This window comes from Suricata suricatta, chromosome 6 (genome assembly GCF_006229205.1).
Source record: "Suricata suricatta isolate VVHF042 chromosome 6, meerkat_22Aug2017_6uvM2_HiC, whole genome shotgun sequence".
Classification (NCBI taxonomy): Eukaryota; Metazoa; Chordata; class Mammalia; order Carnivora; family Herpestidae; genus Suricata; species Suricata suricatta.
The window spans coordinates 69,103,239-69,123,020 of NC_043705.1; the positions used below are offsets into that span (position 1 = coordinate 69,103,239).

The 19,782-nt window shown below is 34.3% G+C and overlaps 1 protein-coding gene across 3 annotated transcripts in view; it reads right to left on the minus strand.

Moving 5' to 3' along the window:
• Window positions 1-19,782, minus strand: part of MCTP1 (multiple C2 and transmembrane domain containing 1) — a 512,254-nt gene that overhangs the window by 213,457 nt on the left and 279,015 nt on the right. For all 3 annotated transcript variants that reach the window (XM_029942619.1, XM_029942618.1, XM_029942620.1), the window contains exons 4-6: window positions 18,751-18,830; window positions 15,128-15,239; window positions 5,862-5,900 (exon numbers count right to left, since the gene is read on the minus strand). In XM_029942619.1, coding sequence (XP_029798479.1) covers window positions 5,862-5,900; window positions 15,128-15,239; window positions 18,751-18,830 — 231 coding nt within the window. The remainder of the gene's footprint in view (window positions 1-5,861; window positions 5,901-15,127; window positions 15,240-18,750; window positions 18,831-19,782) is intronic.

Consider the following 19,782-nt stretch of genomic DNA (forward strand, 5'->3'; position numbering starts at 1 on the left):
GAAAGAGAGTTGGGGAGAGAGAGGGACGCAAAACTTGAGAGACTATTAAATGCTGAAAATGAACTGAGGGTTGAAGGGGAAGGGGGAGGAGGGAAGAGAGGTGGTGGTGATGGAGGAGGGCACTTGCGGGGAAGAGCACTGGGTGTTGTATGGAAACCAATTTGACAATAAACTATTAATAAATAAATAAATAAATAAATAAATAAATAAATAAATAAATCAATCCGTAAGTACAAGTAAATACTTTTCATAGCCTTTCCTGGTCTGACCACAAGCACTGCTTACCGCAGCTACAGCTCTTGGATGTTCCCACCAAGTTGAATATGCCTACTGATAGTTATGTAACTGAAAACAGGGACACGAAGGAAGTAGAAATTACTCTGAAATGCTATTTTCCTGTTTTCTTGGTTACTTAAATTGGTGTTCATATCATTTAAACTCATTAAACAACAATATGATTCCCTCTGCAACTCCAACTGTCCATTTAAATATTTCTGATGAGAGACAATCTCAGCTCCCCAGAGGACATGCCCTCCATTAGGTTTCTCCTGTTCTCCTGTTAGACCTATGAGTGCAAACATATGGTATCTGTCCTTCTCTGCCTGACTTATTTCGCTTAGCATGACACCCTTGAGGTCCATCCACTTTGCTACAAATGGCCAGATTTCATTCTTTCTCATTGCCATGTAGTACTCCATTGTGTATATATACCACATCTTCTGCATTTTCTTTTATTTTCCTAGAAATTTTAAATTCAATATTTTATTTGTATGTTAGTGTGCATGTATAAACACATGCATACATGTGTATCTATTGCTGTCAACCATCACTTTGAAAGCAGAATCTTCACAAAATTATGATGTATTTTCATTGTGGATATTTAGAGGACTTTATAACCAATAAATCTCCTCCCAGTCATATTTAATTTAACATATATATATATATATCACGTGTATGCATATATATGTTAGATATATCTGATGTATATCATATATACACATATGTATCTTTGAATTCAAAGGCCATATAATCTTGCAAACCAACAGTTAGCTCCATTATCCTAGAACCACATTGTATTAGTTCCCTCCCTTTCGAAAGTCCAGAGAGGATCTTGGGAAATGGTCAGCTCCCTGGGGAACACGTATTAGCAGTGTGAAGACTAATCAGTGACCCACAGTAAAACATTTTAGAGCCAGCACGCAGGCGTCATGGCATTCGTCTTCTGCCTGAGATTACACTTTGTCCTTTCACTTTGTGCCGAGTCACCCAGCTTTGCTCCCTCAAGGACCCACAACATTTTAAAAATTCAACAAGAGTGGTCAAATAAATATAGAGCCACTGTTACTGCAAATCCCTGTAGTTATGAATTACAATATATAAAAATGTATGATATTCTATGCCAGTGGGAAAATATTATCAAAACAGCAAGAAAAAAATCATCTCAACGTGAAATTTAACCAGGGTTCCATATATCTTGTGGGATAATCAAATATTTACTGTACTCTGATATCTCTATTTTAAATAATAAAATTACTACAAATTTTAGGATTTAGTTGATTGAGATAAAAACAGTCATTTATATTGGAAATACTCCTGCTATTTGTCTTTTGTTCACCACTGCACGTTGGAATCTCAGAAGCCTTAATTATGAGGTTGACTTTATAGCATTCCCAAATAACGCAGATTTGTCAAATAAACAGTGGTAAGGATTTTTAAAAGAATATTTCATTTCCTTTGGAAACATGTAAGCATCTAATTTTTTCAAAAATTTATGCGTAATAAATCAAAATGAGACACCAAAGAAAAGCCATTAGGTCACTCATGGTTGAGAAAGTCATTGACCAAGAAACCTCGCATGCTTTGCGGGGTTAAAAATATCATCTATTTATTATCAGGATATGAGGTCTTTGGAGAAAGAACCTAATAATTGTTAAATAATGACTTTTTTTCCCACTATGTCGGACGGACTGTGTGAGATACTTAAGAATGTGTTAATCTGTTTCTCTAACGTTTCTTAAATTAAAGCACTTAGAGGTTTTCACTGATACCTTTTCAATGTGTCATCCAAGGTGTCAAGTTTAACTGCACCCTGCAGACTTAGAGTTGAAAGTGTTCTCTAGTTCAAATTAACAATATCCTTGCCAAAAGTCTTATTAAAAATTGCTTCATTCACCAGTGAATAAAGTGTTTTATAGTTCCTTAAAATTATACTAAGTGATTATAATAAAATCTTTATAAAAAGATATATTACTAAAAAAATAAGCCATCAAGTAAAAGAAGATATGCTAATGAGACACGATCACAATGTCCATATTACATTATTCAAAGGATGATCTCTTCTTAAAAGATTTCTAAACTGTTATTGTTGAGAATATGAATTTCAGTGTGTGTATCTTTATATTACCAGAATTGTTATGTCTCATGTAATTATAGTGATTTGTTGAAAGTACATAAGTTTATTATCACACTCATCAATAAACTAATTCTTCTACATAAAAATATACACACACATGCATAAGATCATTTCTACTTACTGTCAGTCTGATAGAAAAAATTTAATTATTTTTTCTATTTTTTGTCTGATCCCACAACATTTCTTCACAAAACACACATACATCTTCTCTTCTGAGCTCATGAAACTTTCTTGTTGAATAATTTAACAGAATAAATTATCAATGATAAGCTTCTTCTAAAGAGTAAAATGTTGCAATAATTCAAAGCATTACCATTTCCCTGCCAAAATGCATTTTGTCATGTAACTATAAGTCTTTGACCAGGGTAATTATTCAGTTGCCCAAGTTTAGGGAGACACTGATCCCTTTCTTCTGAAAATAACATTTCCCTTTAAGAGCTGAGTGTGGGGCAGCATTAAAAATGTGCAAGATAGGAAATACGATTATGGAAAACCACACTGAGAGTTTAAAAAGATGTCATCATCCCCAGAAGAGGGGCTTAAGGAGGAATTCATAATTATTTCCTGGTTAACATACTGTTCAAATACATGTATCATTTTTGCTTCTCAGAGGCAAGTGCAGGTGCATTTCTTTTCCTACTTGTTAGATGGTAACACAATTCTCCAAAATGGAAGTCAGTCCTGAACAGCAATTATAATTCCCTGCCCTCAAGCTGGCTATTCAGCTCTTGTTTTCAATAGTATATACAACTCTATATTATAAGAGCGCCACAAATAATATCATTTACATTGAAGAATCAATTATTGACAAGATGATGAAAATGATGAACCGATATTTAAGTAACGGGAAACCCCATGAGCTGATACACTTGTATATAGGGGGGAGGGGAAGTGTGCATATTTAAAACATAACTATGTCAATTTAATTTTCCCTTTCCATGGTAACATTGCTTCTGAAAAAAAATAAACAAGAATAGGAAGAAAAACTCTATACTAGAGAGAATATCTAGCAACCTCATCAGACTGTATTTACGTCGTTGCCCCAGAGTTCATAATTCTCAGATTTTATAATCACTGTTGGTACCCACAGACAGGCTGCACATCAGAGTCCTGCTCCAGAAAAGCAGGAGACCTCATTCCACAAAACAAGATTCCAAAGCAAAAAACAACCTGTTCATATGAAAAATTCACCTTTGACTTTGAGCAAAGTTGTATCAAGATAAAATACCTGTATTTAACTGTAATGCAAATAAATTATATCCTTTTACAAAAAACAAAAGAGGAAAAAATCTTAGACACAGACTCTTGAAGGCAAAGATTGAAATTATTAGAAAAGGGATACATTTCTACAAAACAGTCACATGATAATACATAAAGCTACACGGTACAGCCACTTATCCCTCAGTTTCCCAGGGAACGCAGTTTGCTTGAACATCATCCTTCCTCTAATCTCTGAAGGAAGGAGCTGGGGAAGCAGTTTCGGTGTATGTGAAGGTTGGTTGATCGTGTGATAAATGGAGTTATAAACTTTCCCTTTATTTTGAACTTAACACTCTGTTCTTATAACACTAATATGGATGACTATGAAAAACGTTCCAGGGCACAGGGATGACTGAATGAATTATCAGGTGTTCACTATGTTCTCAGAAAACACTGAAATGAGTGAACTGACTTTCCTTTACTCAGCACTCAATATCCCCAACACATTTTATAAAATGGAAAAATCCCTTAGACTCAAAACCCCAAAGACATATTACCATTAAAATGAAAAATAATCTGCCAACTACCTCAATAAGTGCAAAGCTAGACACAGGCAATTCTGTATCTCCAATGGCAAGCCAGTCAGATGTACATATGGATTATTAATAGTAAATTAAAAGTTCAAGATGTACATATGGATTAATAGTAAATTAAAAGTTCAAGAATTTTAGAAGTAAAAATAGTGAATAGATACTTATTATTTTTAATTTTTTGTAGACCAAAGTGAAAGATATGGATTTATGCCTAATTTATTATTTAAATTATATTTAAATTATATTTAAATTATTTAAGGAATAATCTTTATTCTTTGTTTTATACTACAATAAGTGCATCATTCTTGCCAATTAATACTAAGTACTATATAATATCCTGCTGTAGCATTACAGCTTAATTACATCTGGAAGAGGAAATATTGATATATATTAATGAATTACAATGTTTTTAGGCAGTTATGTCATAATGTAGACACAGCATAAGGAAAGCCAAATTACACAATTTAAAAATATATATATACTTTTCACAGAATACTAATTTTGAAGTATAATTACAAAGAGGAACATGTAATACCAACATATACAATGCAAACATTTCTTAAAGACTTGTTGAAACTTTATTTTGGTCAATAAAAAACACAGTGAATACTTAGTCAGAAATATTCGGCAACTTTCTTTAGTAAATGCTTTTCATTTTATTAAAATGTAATGGTGATTTTTAATGTGGCCCTGACCGTTTTGTGAGCCAAGTTATCTTTCAGTCATTAATACTATAAGAATCGAGAAGAAATGGCACAGTAAGAAATACTTGTTAAAGCAAATTAGTACATTACCATAAATACAAAAACAGCTTGATGTATTTTCTTAATTCATAGTAATGAAAGTGACAAAATTAAAGACAAATTTAAGTAATAGCATGATTCAATCAGAATTAAAAAAAAAGACTGTCATGTTCCAGGGTCTAAAAAAATTAGTCACTATTAAAAATGAATGCTGACTTTTTAAACAGAAATTTGAACAAAGAAGATCTTGACAAATAAAATCCCTTTACTTCAACAAAGTCAGTTTCATCTTGATATTTATTTGCGTCCAAGAGTGGTATCACCACTCAACAAATGCAAAGCTTAGTTTGTATCTTAGATATTTTACAAGTTATAAGAAGAGCCAGGATTTTTTAAGTTACAGGAACCATAAACTCTTCTCACTTCCAAAGTCATTTATTTCTTGAAGTGAGAAGAGGCAATGATGGAGAACTCTTCTCGTTTACAGACTCCAAAGATGTAACCCTAGAGGAATTTTTGAGTTTAGAAAGCCTCAAACTTAGTTTTCAGTGAACAAAGACAGTGAGTTACATGGATCTTCCTTCTCTCTGGAGTGGTCCCTACCTTAACCCCATCATTTTTTTTCCTGATCTGGAGCAAAGACATTTTCTAGACCCTGTGGCACACACAGCAGAAACCAGATGCTGAGAAGTGACCAGGCATTAGCAAGAGGATGATATGGATGTGATTGATCAGTGTGATTTCTAGTTACTTAAAAAGCATCACATGATTTACTTAAAGTTTATGGGAAAAAAAGAACAGGAATGATGAAGTCCTGTAATACAGTTTGAAGAGGTATGAGAGAGATTTGGAAATGCAGCTGATAATTCTTCTCAACAAGAAAAGCTGAAAGATCACATGCTAAGCCATTACCTTACTTGATCTTTTCCAACTCTTCCTCATTAGCATTGTCTGTAAATGAAATAAAGCATTTTCATTATCTTATCACTCAAGTACAGAACAGGGCAGCCACTTGTTTTCTAGAGGAAGCTTAACATTTAAACAGCAGTTTCCAGCAACAAGTATGCAAGACAAAACTGTTTTTATCACATACACACAGCTAGAAGAAGCACCTTTAACATTCAAGCAGTCTTTCTGGTGAGAGTTCATTTGCTTATTCTTTTGTACAAAGAAATGGGGCAGTATTTTAAAAATTGAATGGAAATTTTGAAATATCTTAATTATTGACGGGGGGGAAAAACCATATTGCATCTCATGATTGGCGGTTGTTCCTTCTGGTGCTGGAGGTTGAGGATGTACTGACTCTACCAGGTAACTTTTCTCTTCAAACATGTTCAAAAGTTGGCTTCTTTGGTCTCAGAATTGTCTCTGCTTCCAGTTAATCTTTCAAATGTGAAAATGCTTTCAAATGTGAAAAATGCTACATCAGCAGATCTTCCTGCCAAATGTTTAGCTGTAATATATCCTTAAATTAGGTTTTCTTGGTCTGTATGTGCCATAGTAACAAGTATGTATGGCTACAAGTTTTATTTAAGCTTAATGGAAATTTGTAATGAGTGCCCAAGATCAGTGGTCTCTTGCATAAAGTAAGTCATAAGAATCCAAAGATCTTTTATTTACTCTCTAGTTTTAAAGTTTTCTTAGTGAGCATGGAGATATTTACTTCCTGATTAACTTCTTTACCCTCTCTTAGCTTTATCATTATCGTTAAGGCTTGTGAGGTAGAGAATAGGGAATATTTGGAGAAAGAATACAGCTTATAGAAATGCTTGTCATATTTGTATATTAAGGAGGCATAGTGGTGCCTTTAACAACTTTATCTCCTTCAGCAGAATTCACTATAAAGCAGGACCATTTCAGAAACCATTCATAAACTTCAAAAACACAAAAAACATTTTAATAAAAGATTAAGTCATAGGGAAGACAACCTTTGGCCTAAACCAAGTCAACGGAATTATGTAGAGGCTCTAGGATTGGAAATGAGAAAAAACATGAAATTGTCAAGGATAAAGATTCATTCCTCTTCTTTGTAGATAGTGCTTTTATAGGTTATATTTTTCCTATATATCCTATGTGTTAAATATTGACCAAAATATGGAAGACTAATAGATTTTCTAAAGTTAAAATAATTCCCTATTTTGTTTTGAATGGAGCCAGGAAATGGCAAAGCATTATTACCAAATACTATTATAGAAATATTTTATATGTGTTCTAAGTACTAGTGTGCAATTTGTTTTGAAGTAATAAAACCTACCCCTGTATTGTGGAAGTGGCCATACAGTGATACATGTAATACATGTTTCTTGATGATCTTAATTGAGTTATTGTTGACACTACCACCACCACCACTACCACCACCTCCAACACACCTTCTCCATCATCACTAAAAGGCACTTGGAAATCAAATACTTTTGTGGTATGCCATATTAACAAAAACTCCACACTAGGAGTCAAACAATAAATCATCAACTTTTACAGAAGAAGGAGTTTCAATGAACAAAGAATGATAATTCCTAGAGACAGTGTTTTCAGTCAAATCAAGTGAGAACAATTAAGATAAATAAGTAAAAGAGAAAAATCTTGTAACTCATGGCCATTTATTATCATCATCTAGTTTCTAAGAATCTCCTAAAATTCCATTCTGTAAGAAACAGTACTGTGAAAAAGGAGCTGAGAACATGGGGAAGAGTTGAATCTCAAGGCAGCACTATATAGTATTACACAGATTTACTACTGCTGCTCAAAACCACATCCCTTGACTCAAAGCCACTACATACAATAAATCTTCGTGATGTAAAGCAAACTGTAGGGTTTGTATTTTTCTGTCTCTCAAAATTGGCTTTAAAAATAGATTGCATGGTATCACTTTTCAGACTGGGATACTGATACAAACAAAAAGTCAAAAATTTCCCTAAGTATAATATGAAATATCTGGCAGTTGTGGGAACAAATTCATTATTTTCCTGATTTGGTTTCTAGAATTCTATTATTAGATCCAGTGACCCTCAAAATGTGCTTAGATTTTTAAAATTTATTCATCATGGTAAGTGCACTCTTTAATCCCCAGTCCTATTTCGTCCATTCCTCCCCTCCACCTGCCCTGGTAACCATCAGTTTATTCTCCATAGTTAAGAGTCCGTTTTTTGGGTTCTTTCTCTCTCTCTCTGCTCATTTGTGTTGTTTCTTTAATTCCACATATATGCGAGGTCATGTGGTATTTGTCTTTTTCTAACTGACTTATTTTGCTTAGCATTATACTGTCTAGCCCTAACCATGTTGTTGCAAATGGCAAGACTTCATTCTTTTTTTATGGCTGAGTAATATTCCATTGTGTATATATACAACATCTTCTTTATCCATTCGATGGACACTTGGGCTGCTTCCATAATTTGGCCATTGTAAATAATGCTGCTATATACAAGTGGTTCATGTATCCCTTTAGTGTTTTTGTATTTTTTGGGTAAATATCCAGTAACACGATTACTGGATCATAGGGTAGTTTTATTTTCAACTTTTTCAGGAACCTCCAAACTCTTCCCCACAGTGGCTGCAGCAGTTTGCATTCCCAACAGTCCAAGAGGGTTCCTTTTTCTGCATGTACTTGCCAACACTTCTTTTTTGTGTTTTGATTTTAGCCATTCTTACAGGCGGGAGGTGATATCTCATTATACTTTTGATTTGCATTTCCCTGATGATAAGTGATGTTGAGCACCTTTTCATGTGTCTGTTGGCCATCTGTGTGTCTTCTTTGGAGAAATATCTGTTCATGTCTTCTGCCTATTTTTTAATTGGATTATTTCCTTTTTGGGTGTTGAGTTCTTTATATATTTTGGATACTAGCCCTTTATAGAATATGTCATGTTCAAATATCTTCTCTCATTCCTTAGGTTGTCTTTTACTTTTATTGATTCTTTCCTTTGCTGTGCAGAAACTTTTATTTTGATGAAGTCCCAATAGTTTTTTTGCTTTTGTTTCCCTTAGCTCAGGAGACATATCTAGAAAAATATTGCTACAGCTAATGTCAGAGACATTACTGCCTATACCCTCTTCAAAGATTTTTATGGTTTCAGGTCTCATATTTAGGTTTTGAATTCATTTTGAGTTTATTTTAGTATTTGGTGAAATAAAGTGGTCCCTAGATTTTAGAACAAAATTTCTGCTTTTTGAGATAAGCCAACTGGATAAACAATTGGTTTAAGGATTCTATTCCCAAGTTTCTTTTTTTTTTTTTGAAAGTTGGGTTGAGATTCAATAAAACTGAAAACAGGAGAAAAGTTTTAAAAAAGTGAATTAATAAACATATTGTTAAATCGTGAGACATGTTGGAGAAGAAAGATTGGGGAATGTTAAAGATAGGATATAAAGCAAATTATAGAAAAATATGATTTATTTTTTGCTCTATGATCTTAATTTCAGCTGAGAAACATATGAATTTATTTTTGAAAGCATCACTCATTATCTAATATTATTACAGAATAACCAAAATTCTTTATTAGCAGCTTAACTTTCTTTGAGGCCAGTGAAAGAATGCAAACATAAAAATATGGCCTGTGATAAAGCTGCAGTACTGATTATGTTTTTATGATATTCTACAATCTCAATCTATTTTTTGCTTTTATTTTTTGTTGTAGTGATTTTTTAAGGTGATTACAATGGTACCATAGATATAAAAATAATCACAGAATAGGTAGACAATATACTGTATACATTTTATAAAACATAAAAATTTTATAGTGATTTTGTAAAAAATGTTAGTTATGAAATAATTGAGAAAATTTTGCAAAATAAACCAGCATGAAAAAACACATATTCTTTAATTCACAAAAGGGTCAATTCATATGTTTCTTATGATTTTCTATTTTTTAGCTTTAGCCAAGCAATTTGTAGGTCTACTTTATCTAAGGGAGTGTGTAACACAAATTAACTCACTTTTATTTCACAAATTCTCCAATGAAGAAAGCTGTGGATTGAACTCTGCTAGAAAAAGAGCCAGAAAGAACTCAAACACACTATCAGACCAAAATACCATACACAGGACACACATCAATGCGCTACAAACTTTTGTGGGTTAAAAAACAAACGTGCATTCAAAACAGAAATGACAGCTGTGTCATGCAAGTCATCAGCATGCCCCTGCCCCCCAGTGAAGATTTTGGTTTCTCATACACACAATGCTGGAAACTTAAAAAAATATATATGTCTATATAAATCTGTTCACATCTGAGTTTTTTTTTTTTTAAAGACTCAATGATGAACTCAATGGACAAGATTTTAACAGGAGCAATTTTGAAACACGTTTGCTATTACTCATACTATACTCTTCAAATTGCTGTAATTAGACATTGCATGTTTTAGAGGTTTTAGTAGATTCAGTAGGCTGGTAGGATTTTCAACTCATTCTTCAGTTTTACTGACTTCCAGAACTGGCAATCCACACAAGGAGAAATCACCCCAACTGCATTATTCATGAACATAGTGGCAGTATTAACTGTATAAAAAACTCACAAGATAACTGATTTAGAAACGTTCACACTTTGTGATGCTAAGTACTCTGTATTTCCAGTTAATTTATTCCTACTTTTGATAGCATATTCTTAACATTAATGTTCTACTTCATATTTGATTGTGAGACCTTATTTGTTAATGGCTCTTGAAATTCCTGCCTTCCCTTCTCTATTTTGACACATATAAAATATTTAGCAAAGTTTTATAAATATAGGCATAAGAATAAACATGTTGCTCTTGGACTAAAGTCTTAAATCCCAAAAGCTTAAAATAGATTATTTCTGTGCTAATAATCAAAGAGAACAGAACTCTTAAAATTTTGCCAGGTAAGGATCAATGCAAAAATCATGTTCTGTTCCTTTCCTATATATTATGCTAGATATTATTATATAAAATTGTGAAATACTTAGTAACTGATTTCTGGTGTGCTGTATTTTGAGTCTGAATTTTTCTAAATAAGATTTGTTCCTGGAAAATTTGTGAAAGTTCACAATATCATTTTCACTTGCAGCAATATAATATATATTTCAGACATACAAAAATTTAATTTGAAGATACATTGGATCCCTGATTGTTTTCAACTAAAAAAATGTCAATTATATTTTAGGGAAAAATATTGGGGTAATACTAAACATGTTACAAAATGAAGAAAATACAGTGACAGGCTTCTAATGTTATTAATATCTTTATAGAGCAATACAGATTGATTTTAAGCAGATTTTCATTAATGCTACTAATTTTAAGAACACAAAAGGAAATCAAATAATTATTTAATATTGTTTGTGACCACCTCAGGGATTTGAATACTGAAGAAAAAAATATCTTAAAATACCTTTCCCTGGACCTTTGAAGTATCCCTTCATAGAAATTCATTTGCAACTCATTGAACAGCCACTAGATACAGAAAGCTTGACTAGGTTTTGAATGCAGTCATAAAAAAAAGATAATCAGAAGCAGTAATTTCCATATGTATATATACATACATATATATGTATATATATTTACCAGAAGTGATAGGAGAGAGGATGGAGGTGATGGGAAGTAATTTTAAAAGGGCAAATGGCAGTGAAGAAAGCCTAGACTCGAGAGAAGGTGAGCTCTGCCAGAGCTGGTGTGGCTGGGCAGAAGTTACCAGTGAGGCGACATATGGTGCTCATTGGAGAGCCTTAAAGTCCCTCATCAGGGGTTTCCATTTAATTAGAGAAATAAACACATGTCACTGAACACTCAGAAAAAGAACAAAGAAGACGTTCTAGAACCTGGCACAATACTTATAGAGTCAATAAGTGTTTTTTGATCCCTGCTCAGCCAGCAAATGGTCCTTATTCAGAGTTTCAAAATCTCATAATTAGTGTAGCTTAACAGTTTTAGAGATCTTAACAAAATAGCCATAAAATTGTTATATAGACCAAAACAAACAAAAGCAAATTTATGTCTTTGTTAGAAACTGTCATCCTGTAAGGATGTGCTTCAAATCTACGACATCAGAAGAGCCAGGATACTCGGGATGCCACCAGAATTATCTATAGGGGATGTTTCTTACTTCTTCCCCTCCCTCTGCATCAGCTGACTTCTCTGTAACCACCCCATGCTGCCAGCTGTTAATCACACCCACAAGGAGAAGGAAGTGTGGCCAGCCTGACACTTGGACAATGACACCCCTCTCTCCATCCCTGAGGTCAGGGTGGTCACCGGCCGGAAGCTGGCTCTGGTACAGACTGCAACTGTTGTGCTTTCCTGAGGCACAGACCCCTAGCTGAGCTACTTGATTCTCAAGTGGAAGTCAATGTTAGCATGGGAGGGGAGAAGACATCATTTTTCAGTGGCCACAGCAGAATGAATTCAGTGCTATCTGGAACACTGAAGGCGAGGACATGAAGTAAGGCAGTGTATGTACAGTACTTGGCAGTAAAGGATTTCTTTCAAAAAGCTAGAGAAACAAATGGTAGGGAATCAATAAAATGGAACACAGATTTCAAGAAAGACTCTTTGTGCTAAGGGCAAATGGGGCTGAAGAGGTACAATGAGGAAAATGGAAAGGAAGAAAAGATGAATCATCTCAGATTTTTGATGAGTAACTGTTTCATGTAACCCACACCCTCTCCCCATTCACGTGATAAATCAATGATAATCAATAATTAGGCATTCTAATAATTTTAAATGATATTTGTCTAAAGTGACATTGAACTGAAATAATAAATTTGAGCAGCTAGGGAGATTGAAAGATCTTTACAAGAAGTATTAAAGAAAAAATAATGTTGGGACTACTTTGCCTGTGCTGACACTGATTTTTATGTAGTTTAGAACAATTCAACACCTTCATCATATGGTCTCTTGGTACTAGCTTGATCTCTCAAACCCTCAGCTTGATATTAGAGCACTTAAAAATATCCCTTTTATGCAAAAATTCAGCAGACCCTCTGTCATCAAATCACCCAAATAACTAAACCAGCCACCATATCATTCTAATTTCCAGTAATATTGCCAGTCAGATAATTTGGGATATATAAGATCTCAGGCACTCAGGTATTTTCCATTTATGAAGTGTTCTTCATTAAAATAATGAAGAACCTCTGAACAAGAATATTCTACCACTGTTTTGTTGATTTTACTTCTTACCAGTAGACTTGCTGATTTATTTCCATGTCTACCTCTGACAACGCTAATCCAAACCTCCGTCATCTTCCCCCAGGATTTTTGAAATAATTAGTCCTAAGTGGTCTCCAAGTATCTGTTCTTCATTCTTCCATCTGTTTCCCCCAATGCAGCTACACAGCTATTTTCAAAAGGCAAATATGATTATGCCACTTCCTATTTATAGACTCTTTGGAGAATCACCACAAACCTTAGCATGGCCACAGTCTGGACATCTTCTGTTCATTGTTATCATGTCCCATGATCTCCCACACTCTCCTCTGTGTACAACTTTTCTGAGCTCCAGTACTTTTTCAATGACTGGAGTGCAGCCTAAGGCCTTTGCATATGCTGTTTCCTCTGCTTGAAATATCTTCTCTCTTGATATTTCCTGGTTTTTGCTTTATTAATTCCTAGTCACACTTCAGACACCAGGTCTCATTTGACTTCCTTAGAGAATTCTTGTTCCCCTAACTAGAACAAACTCTACTATCTTTCCTCTTAACAGCAACATGTACCTCTCTTTCATGGCACTCAACACAGTTGTCATTTTAAATTTCCTTCAGTAATGATCTGATCCATGAGTTCTCCACTGGATATAAGTTCTATAGTGTCCTACAGTCTAGCATAGAACCCGGCTTATAGTAGGTTTGGTCAGTACTAGCATTATTTGAATAAAGCAATAAATAAACACTTATAATTTATTCCTATGTATGGATTAGCCAGCTAGGTTATACTCTTTGACTTCTACTAGGTGAAATAACGCATTCTGATTTGGCAATTTCTAAAACGATGGGTTTCTATTTCTAAATATTCTTTGTAAAAAAAATCTGTCCTCACCTTCCCTTCCTTTTGCACACATGGGCCTGTGTTTATGCTCACTTAGATACATTTTTTACTAAGCTAAGCTAAGTAAGCTCTCACGGTAGGTGTCTGGTAGTACTTGTTGGAAAAGAAAAAAATGTATTCTTTACTGATTTAAGTATGGACAGTGAAATCATATTTAGCAAATACAGTATATGAAAATGTGTGCCCATTGTTTAATTTTGAAAAAAATAGAGAAAAATGATTATTGAAAATGGTGAGCTTTCCAATGAGTTTAAAACCCTTCCAAATCTGAAGCTGGGATTCACTATTTTAATCTACAGTCTCGGGAATAATGTCAGGAATACCTTTCCAGCAGACAACATAAACCAACTGTAATCATGCATTATTTGAAGACAGCAATACACACATTGCTGAAGTAGGGGCATTTGAACTTGCCTAAAAAGTTATTTTACTCCTAAAATGTGTTATCATCAAAACCTGTGAGGGCAGCTCCCAATACATGAAAGCACACTGAGTCTAATGGGGAGTCTCTGGAAAACTGGGGCAGAAAGTGCATTGGCAAGCATACCGATGCAGGTCAAACCTGATATTTTTTAATGTCACTTCAACATGCTGGAGTCATTGGCTCCTCTGTATCCCTTGTCAGTTTCTCACCGCAGCATGGTGTGCAAGGAAGTGCAGACAGCCAGTGCTGGAAAATGGGTAACACCGATACGGAATCCCATCAAGAAGATGAAGAGTATTCACTTATCATTCAGCAACCAAATACCAGAAAGCAGAAACTCTATTATAATTTCACCTCATTTTCTTTGTGATGGTACACATGATAATTCAGTCAAAACATTAGGGTCTGAACACCTCGGTGCGGAATTCCAAATATTCAGTTCAGTAGCAAATGTATTCCCTGAATGAATACTACCATTTGCCTACAATATAAGATGTCTGAAATCGGGAAATGAAATTATAATAAAAGATGCAAATGTGTCCCTTATTTGCCACAAGAGGTTCTGGTCTGGAGCACAGAACAGGAAATTTGAATTCAGAAGCTACAATACACAGGGACTAGCGATGCCCAGGATACTTACAGAAACAAAGAACAGTCCAGATTTTCATATGCTGCTTCTCTTTATTATCATCTCTGGATTCAGGCTCATGACATTCCACCAAGTGAGAACAAGAAAGCACTCCTCCGAGGCTGTGGGGGAACTTACCACATCCTTGTGTTCTCCTTCTTTAGGGGTAAGGACGACAGACAGCAGAATGATCCCAAGGTAATGGTCAGGATAATGGGGGTCTTTCAGTGTTAGGGTCACATCTGCGGGCCTATGATATACAATATTAAGATTGTAAACTGTCATTAAATGATATAACATATATTTTATATCAACAACTTATTATTTTTAAGAAGAAAATCAATTTGGTTTTCTTTCACTTTCTTGGTCCAATTTCTGTTGTTATCAAAATATCCTTACTGCACTCTTATCCAATAATTTGTGTACCAACTGGATGAACTTTGATTCACTGTGTAAGCCTCAGTCCTTCCTGGGGTTATAGAAGGCTATGAAACTATAAAAGTACAGGGAAATGTACAAGTACCACCTTTATGATCTCTAAACACACAGAAAGCCAGCTATTTTCTATAAATTTGAGGCCAATAATTAAATGAGGGTCATTTACAGACCACTACATGATTTGGAGTAAAGAGATGAGTGGTAAAAGAGGAAAAGACAATATATAATTTGCTTATATGCATCATAGCTATATTTTTTATTATGTAATTCTTTTTAACAGATTCTATTGTTTAAAATAATGCTTTTATATTTTTGGCTGTTTAAACCTATGCCTAAACAATCTTTAGGTTTAGAAACACAAAGAAATCAATACTTAGTCAAGTTGGTGAACAGAGGCTTTAGAATTAAATATGTCTGAAGAAGAGATTATGAATTACTCAGTATTACCCAAAATCACTTTTAGAATATAATACAAACCACACTAAACTGACAATGTATAGGTAATATCTTATTTCTATACCTCAGTTAAATAAATATTTCAATTTTAACTAATGCATGTTAAGCATTATAGTATATATGCATACACTATATACACATATGTATTTTATATATAATTTGATTTAGTTTATTTTGTTAAATAAAAAGGAGTTCATGCCCCCACCTCCCATAAACCTGAGGGACTGTGGAATATTTGACACAAAATGTGAATCTTTAAATGTTGGCAAATTAGGAACGTTCCCTTACTTGTTCAGTCACTTATTGTTTTCATTCACAAAACATACATTAAACACATTAAACACATATGAAATAGCAGCTGGAGTCTACTTCTAAGGAGAGGGCTTGGTGGAGAAATCTGGTCCAACTGAGAATTTTCAGTCCTGGCTGCACATCAGAATCCACTGGGGAGCTTTAAACAAGTGTATATTCCTGAATTCTGCCCACGAGGATCTTGGTTCTATAGATTAAGTGTGGAGTCTGGTAATAGATATCATTTCTGAAGCTCTACAAGCAGAATTTAGAACCACAGACTATTTTTTAAGCCTAAGATATTATAATAGTAGGAAACGTTCTTACATGATGCTTAAAGTCAAGAAATAATGTTATGAAAAAGATGAACAGTTTTTCAACGCCAGAGTTCTTTTGTTTTTGTTTCTGCTTTTGCTTTTGTTTTTGTTTTTTAAGCAGTCTTCATGCCCAGCATGGATTCAACATGGGGCTTTAAGTGGATTTAACCCTGAGATCACAAGTCAGTTACTTAACTGTCTGAGCCACCCAGGCACCCCCCAGCATCAGAGGTTTTACTGAAAAATGAAAAAGTAGTCACATTGGTAATATACAAGTTCTAACAGTCGTGATACAAATGGCTCCCATATCAATTTAGTTACAACTAATCACTGCAGCTTGACAGCAACAACTTGTTCCTTTCATTGTAACAAATTCATGTAAGCATTATGTAGTAGGCATATGCATACTGTACATACACGTATGTTTTTATCTGGTGTTACAATTTGATTTGGTTCATTTTCCTATAATGAGTACATATAAAATTAAAAGAAAAGCTCACTAAATTTTCATAATGATTACATGATAAAGATTTAAGAACATTGCAACTGCTTGATGATTATTTTCTTTCAAAGTAAAAGTTTAATGCATTATATAACAGCATAAGTATTTATATGGTTACTATTATTATCCATTTATCTACACCTAGGGACTATTGATTTATACACAGAATGTAATGGCATACACCAGCCTGTAGTTTTACAGAGTAGCAATTTGGTGTTTTTGTGGTTTTGAGGGGGAAGGAATGATTAAATACATAAAAGAAGTAAAGTGGCAAAATAAACACCAAATGCTTGTATATAGTATCTTTTTGTTTTCTTAGTCATCCCATGTTTTTCCATTTAAAGTTATTTTTCATCAATGATTTATCTTTAATAGAGAAAAAGAAAAATGTATGCTCTGTGATTAATACAGTGATTTGCATATCCTTTAGCAGAACTCTGCATAGAAAAAAATTGTGGCCTTTATAGAAGAACACCAAAGTCCATTCTAGTCACAGCTCAGTTTTCATGATAATGGACTACATAAAACACGATCTAGGATAGGGTCCTGGGTAGCTTAGTCAGTTAAGCATCTGCCTCTTGATTTTGGCTCAGATCATGATGTCACCGTTTGTAAGATTGAGTCTCTGTCACAGGCTCTTTGCTGACAGCCTGGAGCCTGCTTGGGATTCTCTCTCTCCCTTTCTCTGCCCCTCCCCCACTCACTCTTGTTAGTACACTCTCTTACTCAAAATAAATAAATAAACTTAAAACACCACAACAACAGTATCTAGGAAACTTCCTCCCGCTGTGGCGAGGTGGGGAGCCAGCATCACCAATTACATTCTATCATTAGGTCAGCCTGTGCTAAGCTCTTGACGGGAATGGAGGATGTGCAGGAAGTCCAGGAAGTCATTAGCTGACTATAATACATAAAGGGGTTCTACTATTTTTGTTTAATTTGCATTTAAAATATAAAATAGTGATCTGGCCCATTTAATCTGCTCTCCTGCTTCCCACTGTTCCTGCCGCGTCACGTCTGTAAAGAAAACATCGATCTCACAGCTTCCTTGGCAACCTATCCTAGGACTGCTTGACCCATTTAAAACTTACTTTTTCCCTCCGAAGTATTAATCAACTCTTTGCTTCCAGTTAAAATGCATTTAAAAAAATATAAGCCCCTAATCAGGTGCCAGTTATGGCTAATATTAGTAATAATTATATAGCTTTACAACTAGACAAGCAATGATAAACTAGTATGACTGAGAAAAAACAACTAATCTTCCTTCATGTTTGAGGAACTCCTTGGTAACCTATGATTACCAGTGATGGCAAAATTAGATTATCCTTGGACTCAGGTGCTAAGAGAATAGCTTTCATGGGGGCAAAGCACATGTTTTATTTCCTAGATGGTAGCCTAATTCTTAAATTAATAATTTCTATTGACATGGATAATCTAATTTATGTGCCACTACAATGTGAAAGTAAGGAATGTGTTTTTTATCTTTAGATTGCTGGTGCTTAGCACAGTGGTGGGGGACAAACCAGGTGTCCAAGACTTTTTCTTCAGAGTAATTGTTGAATAAGACAATCAAGGAAGATATTATTTTTTCCACTAGGTAGAAGAAAAAGATGTACTTGAGAAAGGCTGGCTAGCACGAAGGCTCACAACAGTAACTGAGAGAACAGTGTCTAGAGCCCAGATCTGCAGTCACTTTCTGCTATACGGGCCCAGATTCACAACAAGGTTAAGTGATATTACAATGGTGTAAAAGTTACCTGTTTAACTCCAATTGTGTGAGATCCAGAAAGGCTGAGCCCATAAAGTCATCCTGTAGTCCAAAATCATAGTCAAATACCTAAGAAGCCAAAGAGACAAGGCATTATAGAAATAATTACAATATAAGCTTTAAATGGAAATACCTTGATTATAAAATATTGGTTGTCTATGTCACCAAAAACAATGAAAATTTCTAATATATATATATATTTTTTACAAATTTCTTTGTTTAAGGGGCACCTGAGTTGTTCAGCTGATTAAGCATCTGACTCAATTTCAGCCCAGGCCATGATCTCATGGTTTCGTGAGTTTGAGTCCCACATTGGGCTCTGCACTGACTCTGCAGAGCTTGCTTGGGATTCCCGCCCCCCTCTCTCTGCCTGTACCTAGCTTGTGCTCAATGTCTCTCAAAATAAATAAATAAACTTCAAAAGACATTCTTTGTTTGAAATGTTAGGGCCTCACAAAATATTCAAAGGAAATTGTATTTTTACTTAAAATTGTTATTTTATATCTAATAAAGCATAGTAAATCATCAGGCTTAGAACATTTCCCCCATATTATATTAGGGATATTGGCATTACTAGAAGGAAAAATAAGTGGGTATGAAATTCAGCAGAATGTCTTCCATCATTGGCTGTTGGTGATGAGTGTATGATTCTAATTTCTTCATGTTTTTCAGGTCACTGAAGATAAATTCTGTGATATTATAGGACAATGTCATTTTAAATATACAAATAAATAAAAATTGAAGTGTTGTTATTAAAGCATTTTGTAAAGGCATATTAAGGTTAAGTCAAATTTAGTTTTTATCATCACAAGCAAGACTAGGAAATAATATTGCTGTAACTACCAACAACAAACAGAAAGGAAAAGAGACAATGTGATCCTATTTATTTATCCAGTGTCTTCTCTTTGGCTTTCATGATTCTTATTCATACTATGATAAATAAAAAAAGCACTGCTCCTGATCTCTTGGATCCTGCATTTGGGAGCTGAGACGTTCTATACAAACCCAAATAGAAAATACA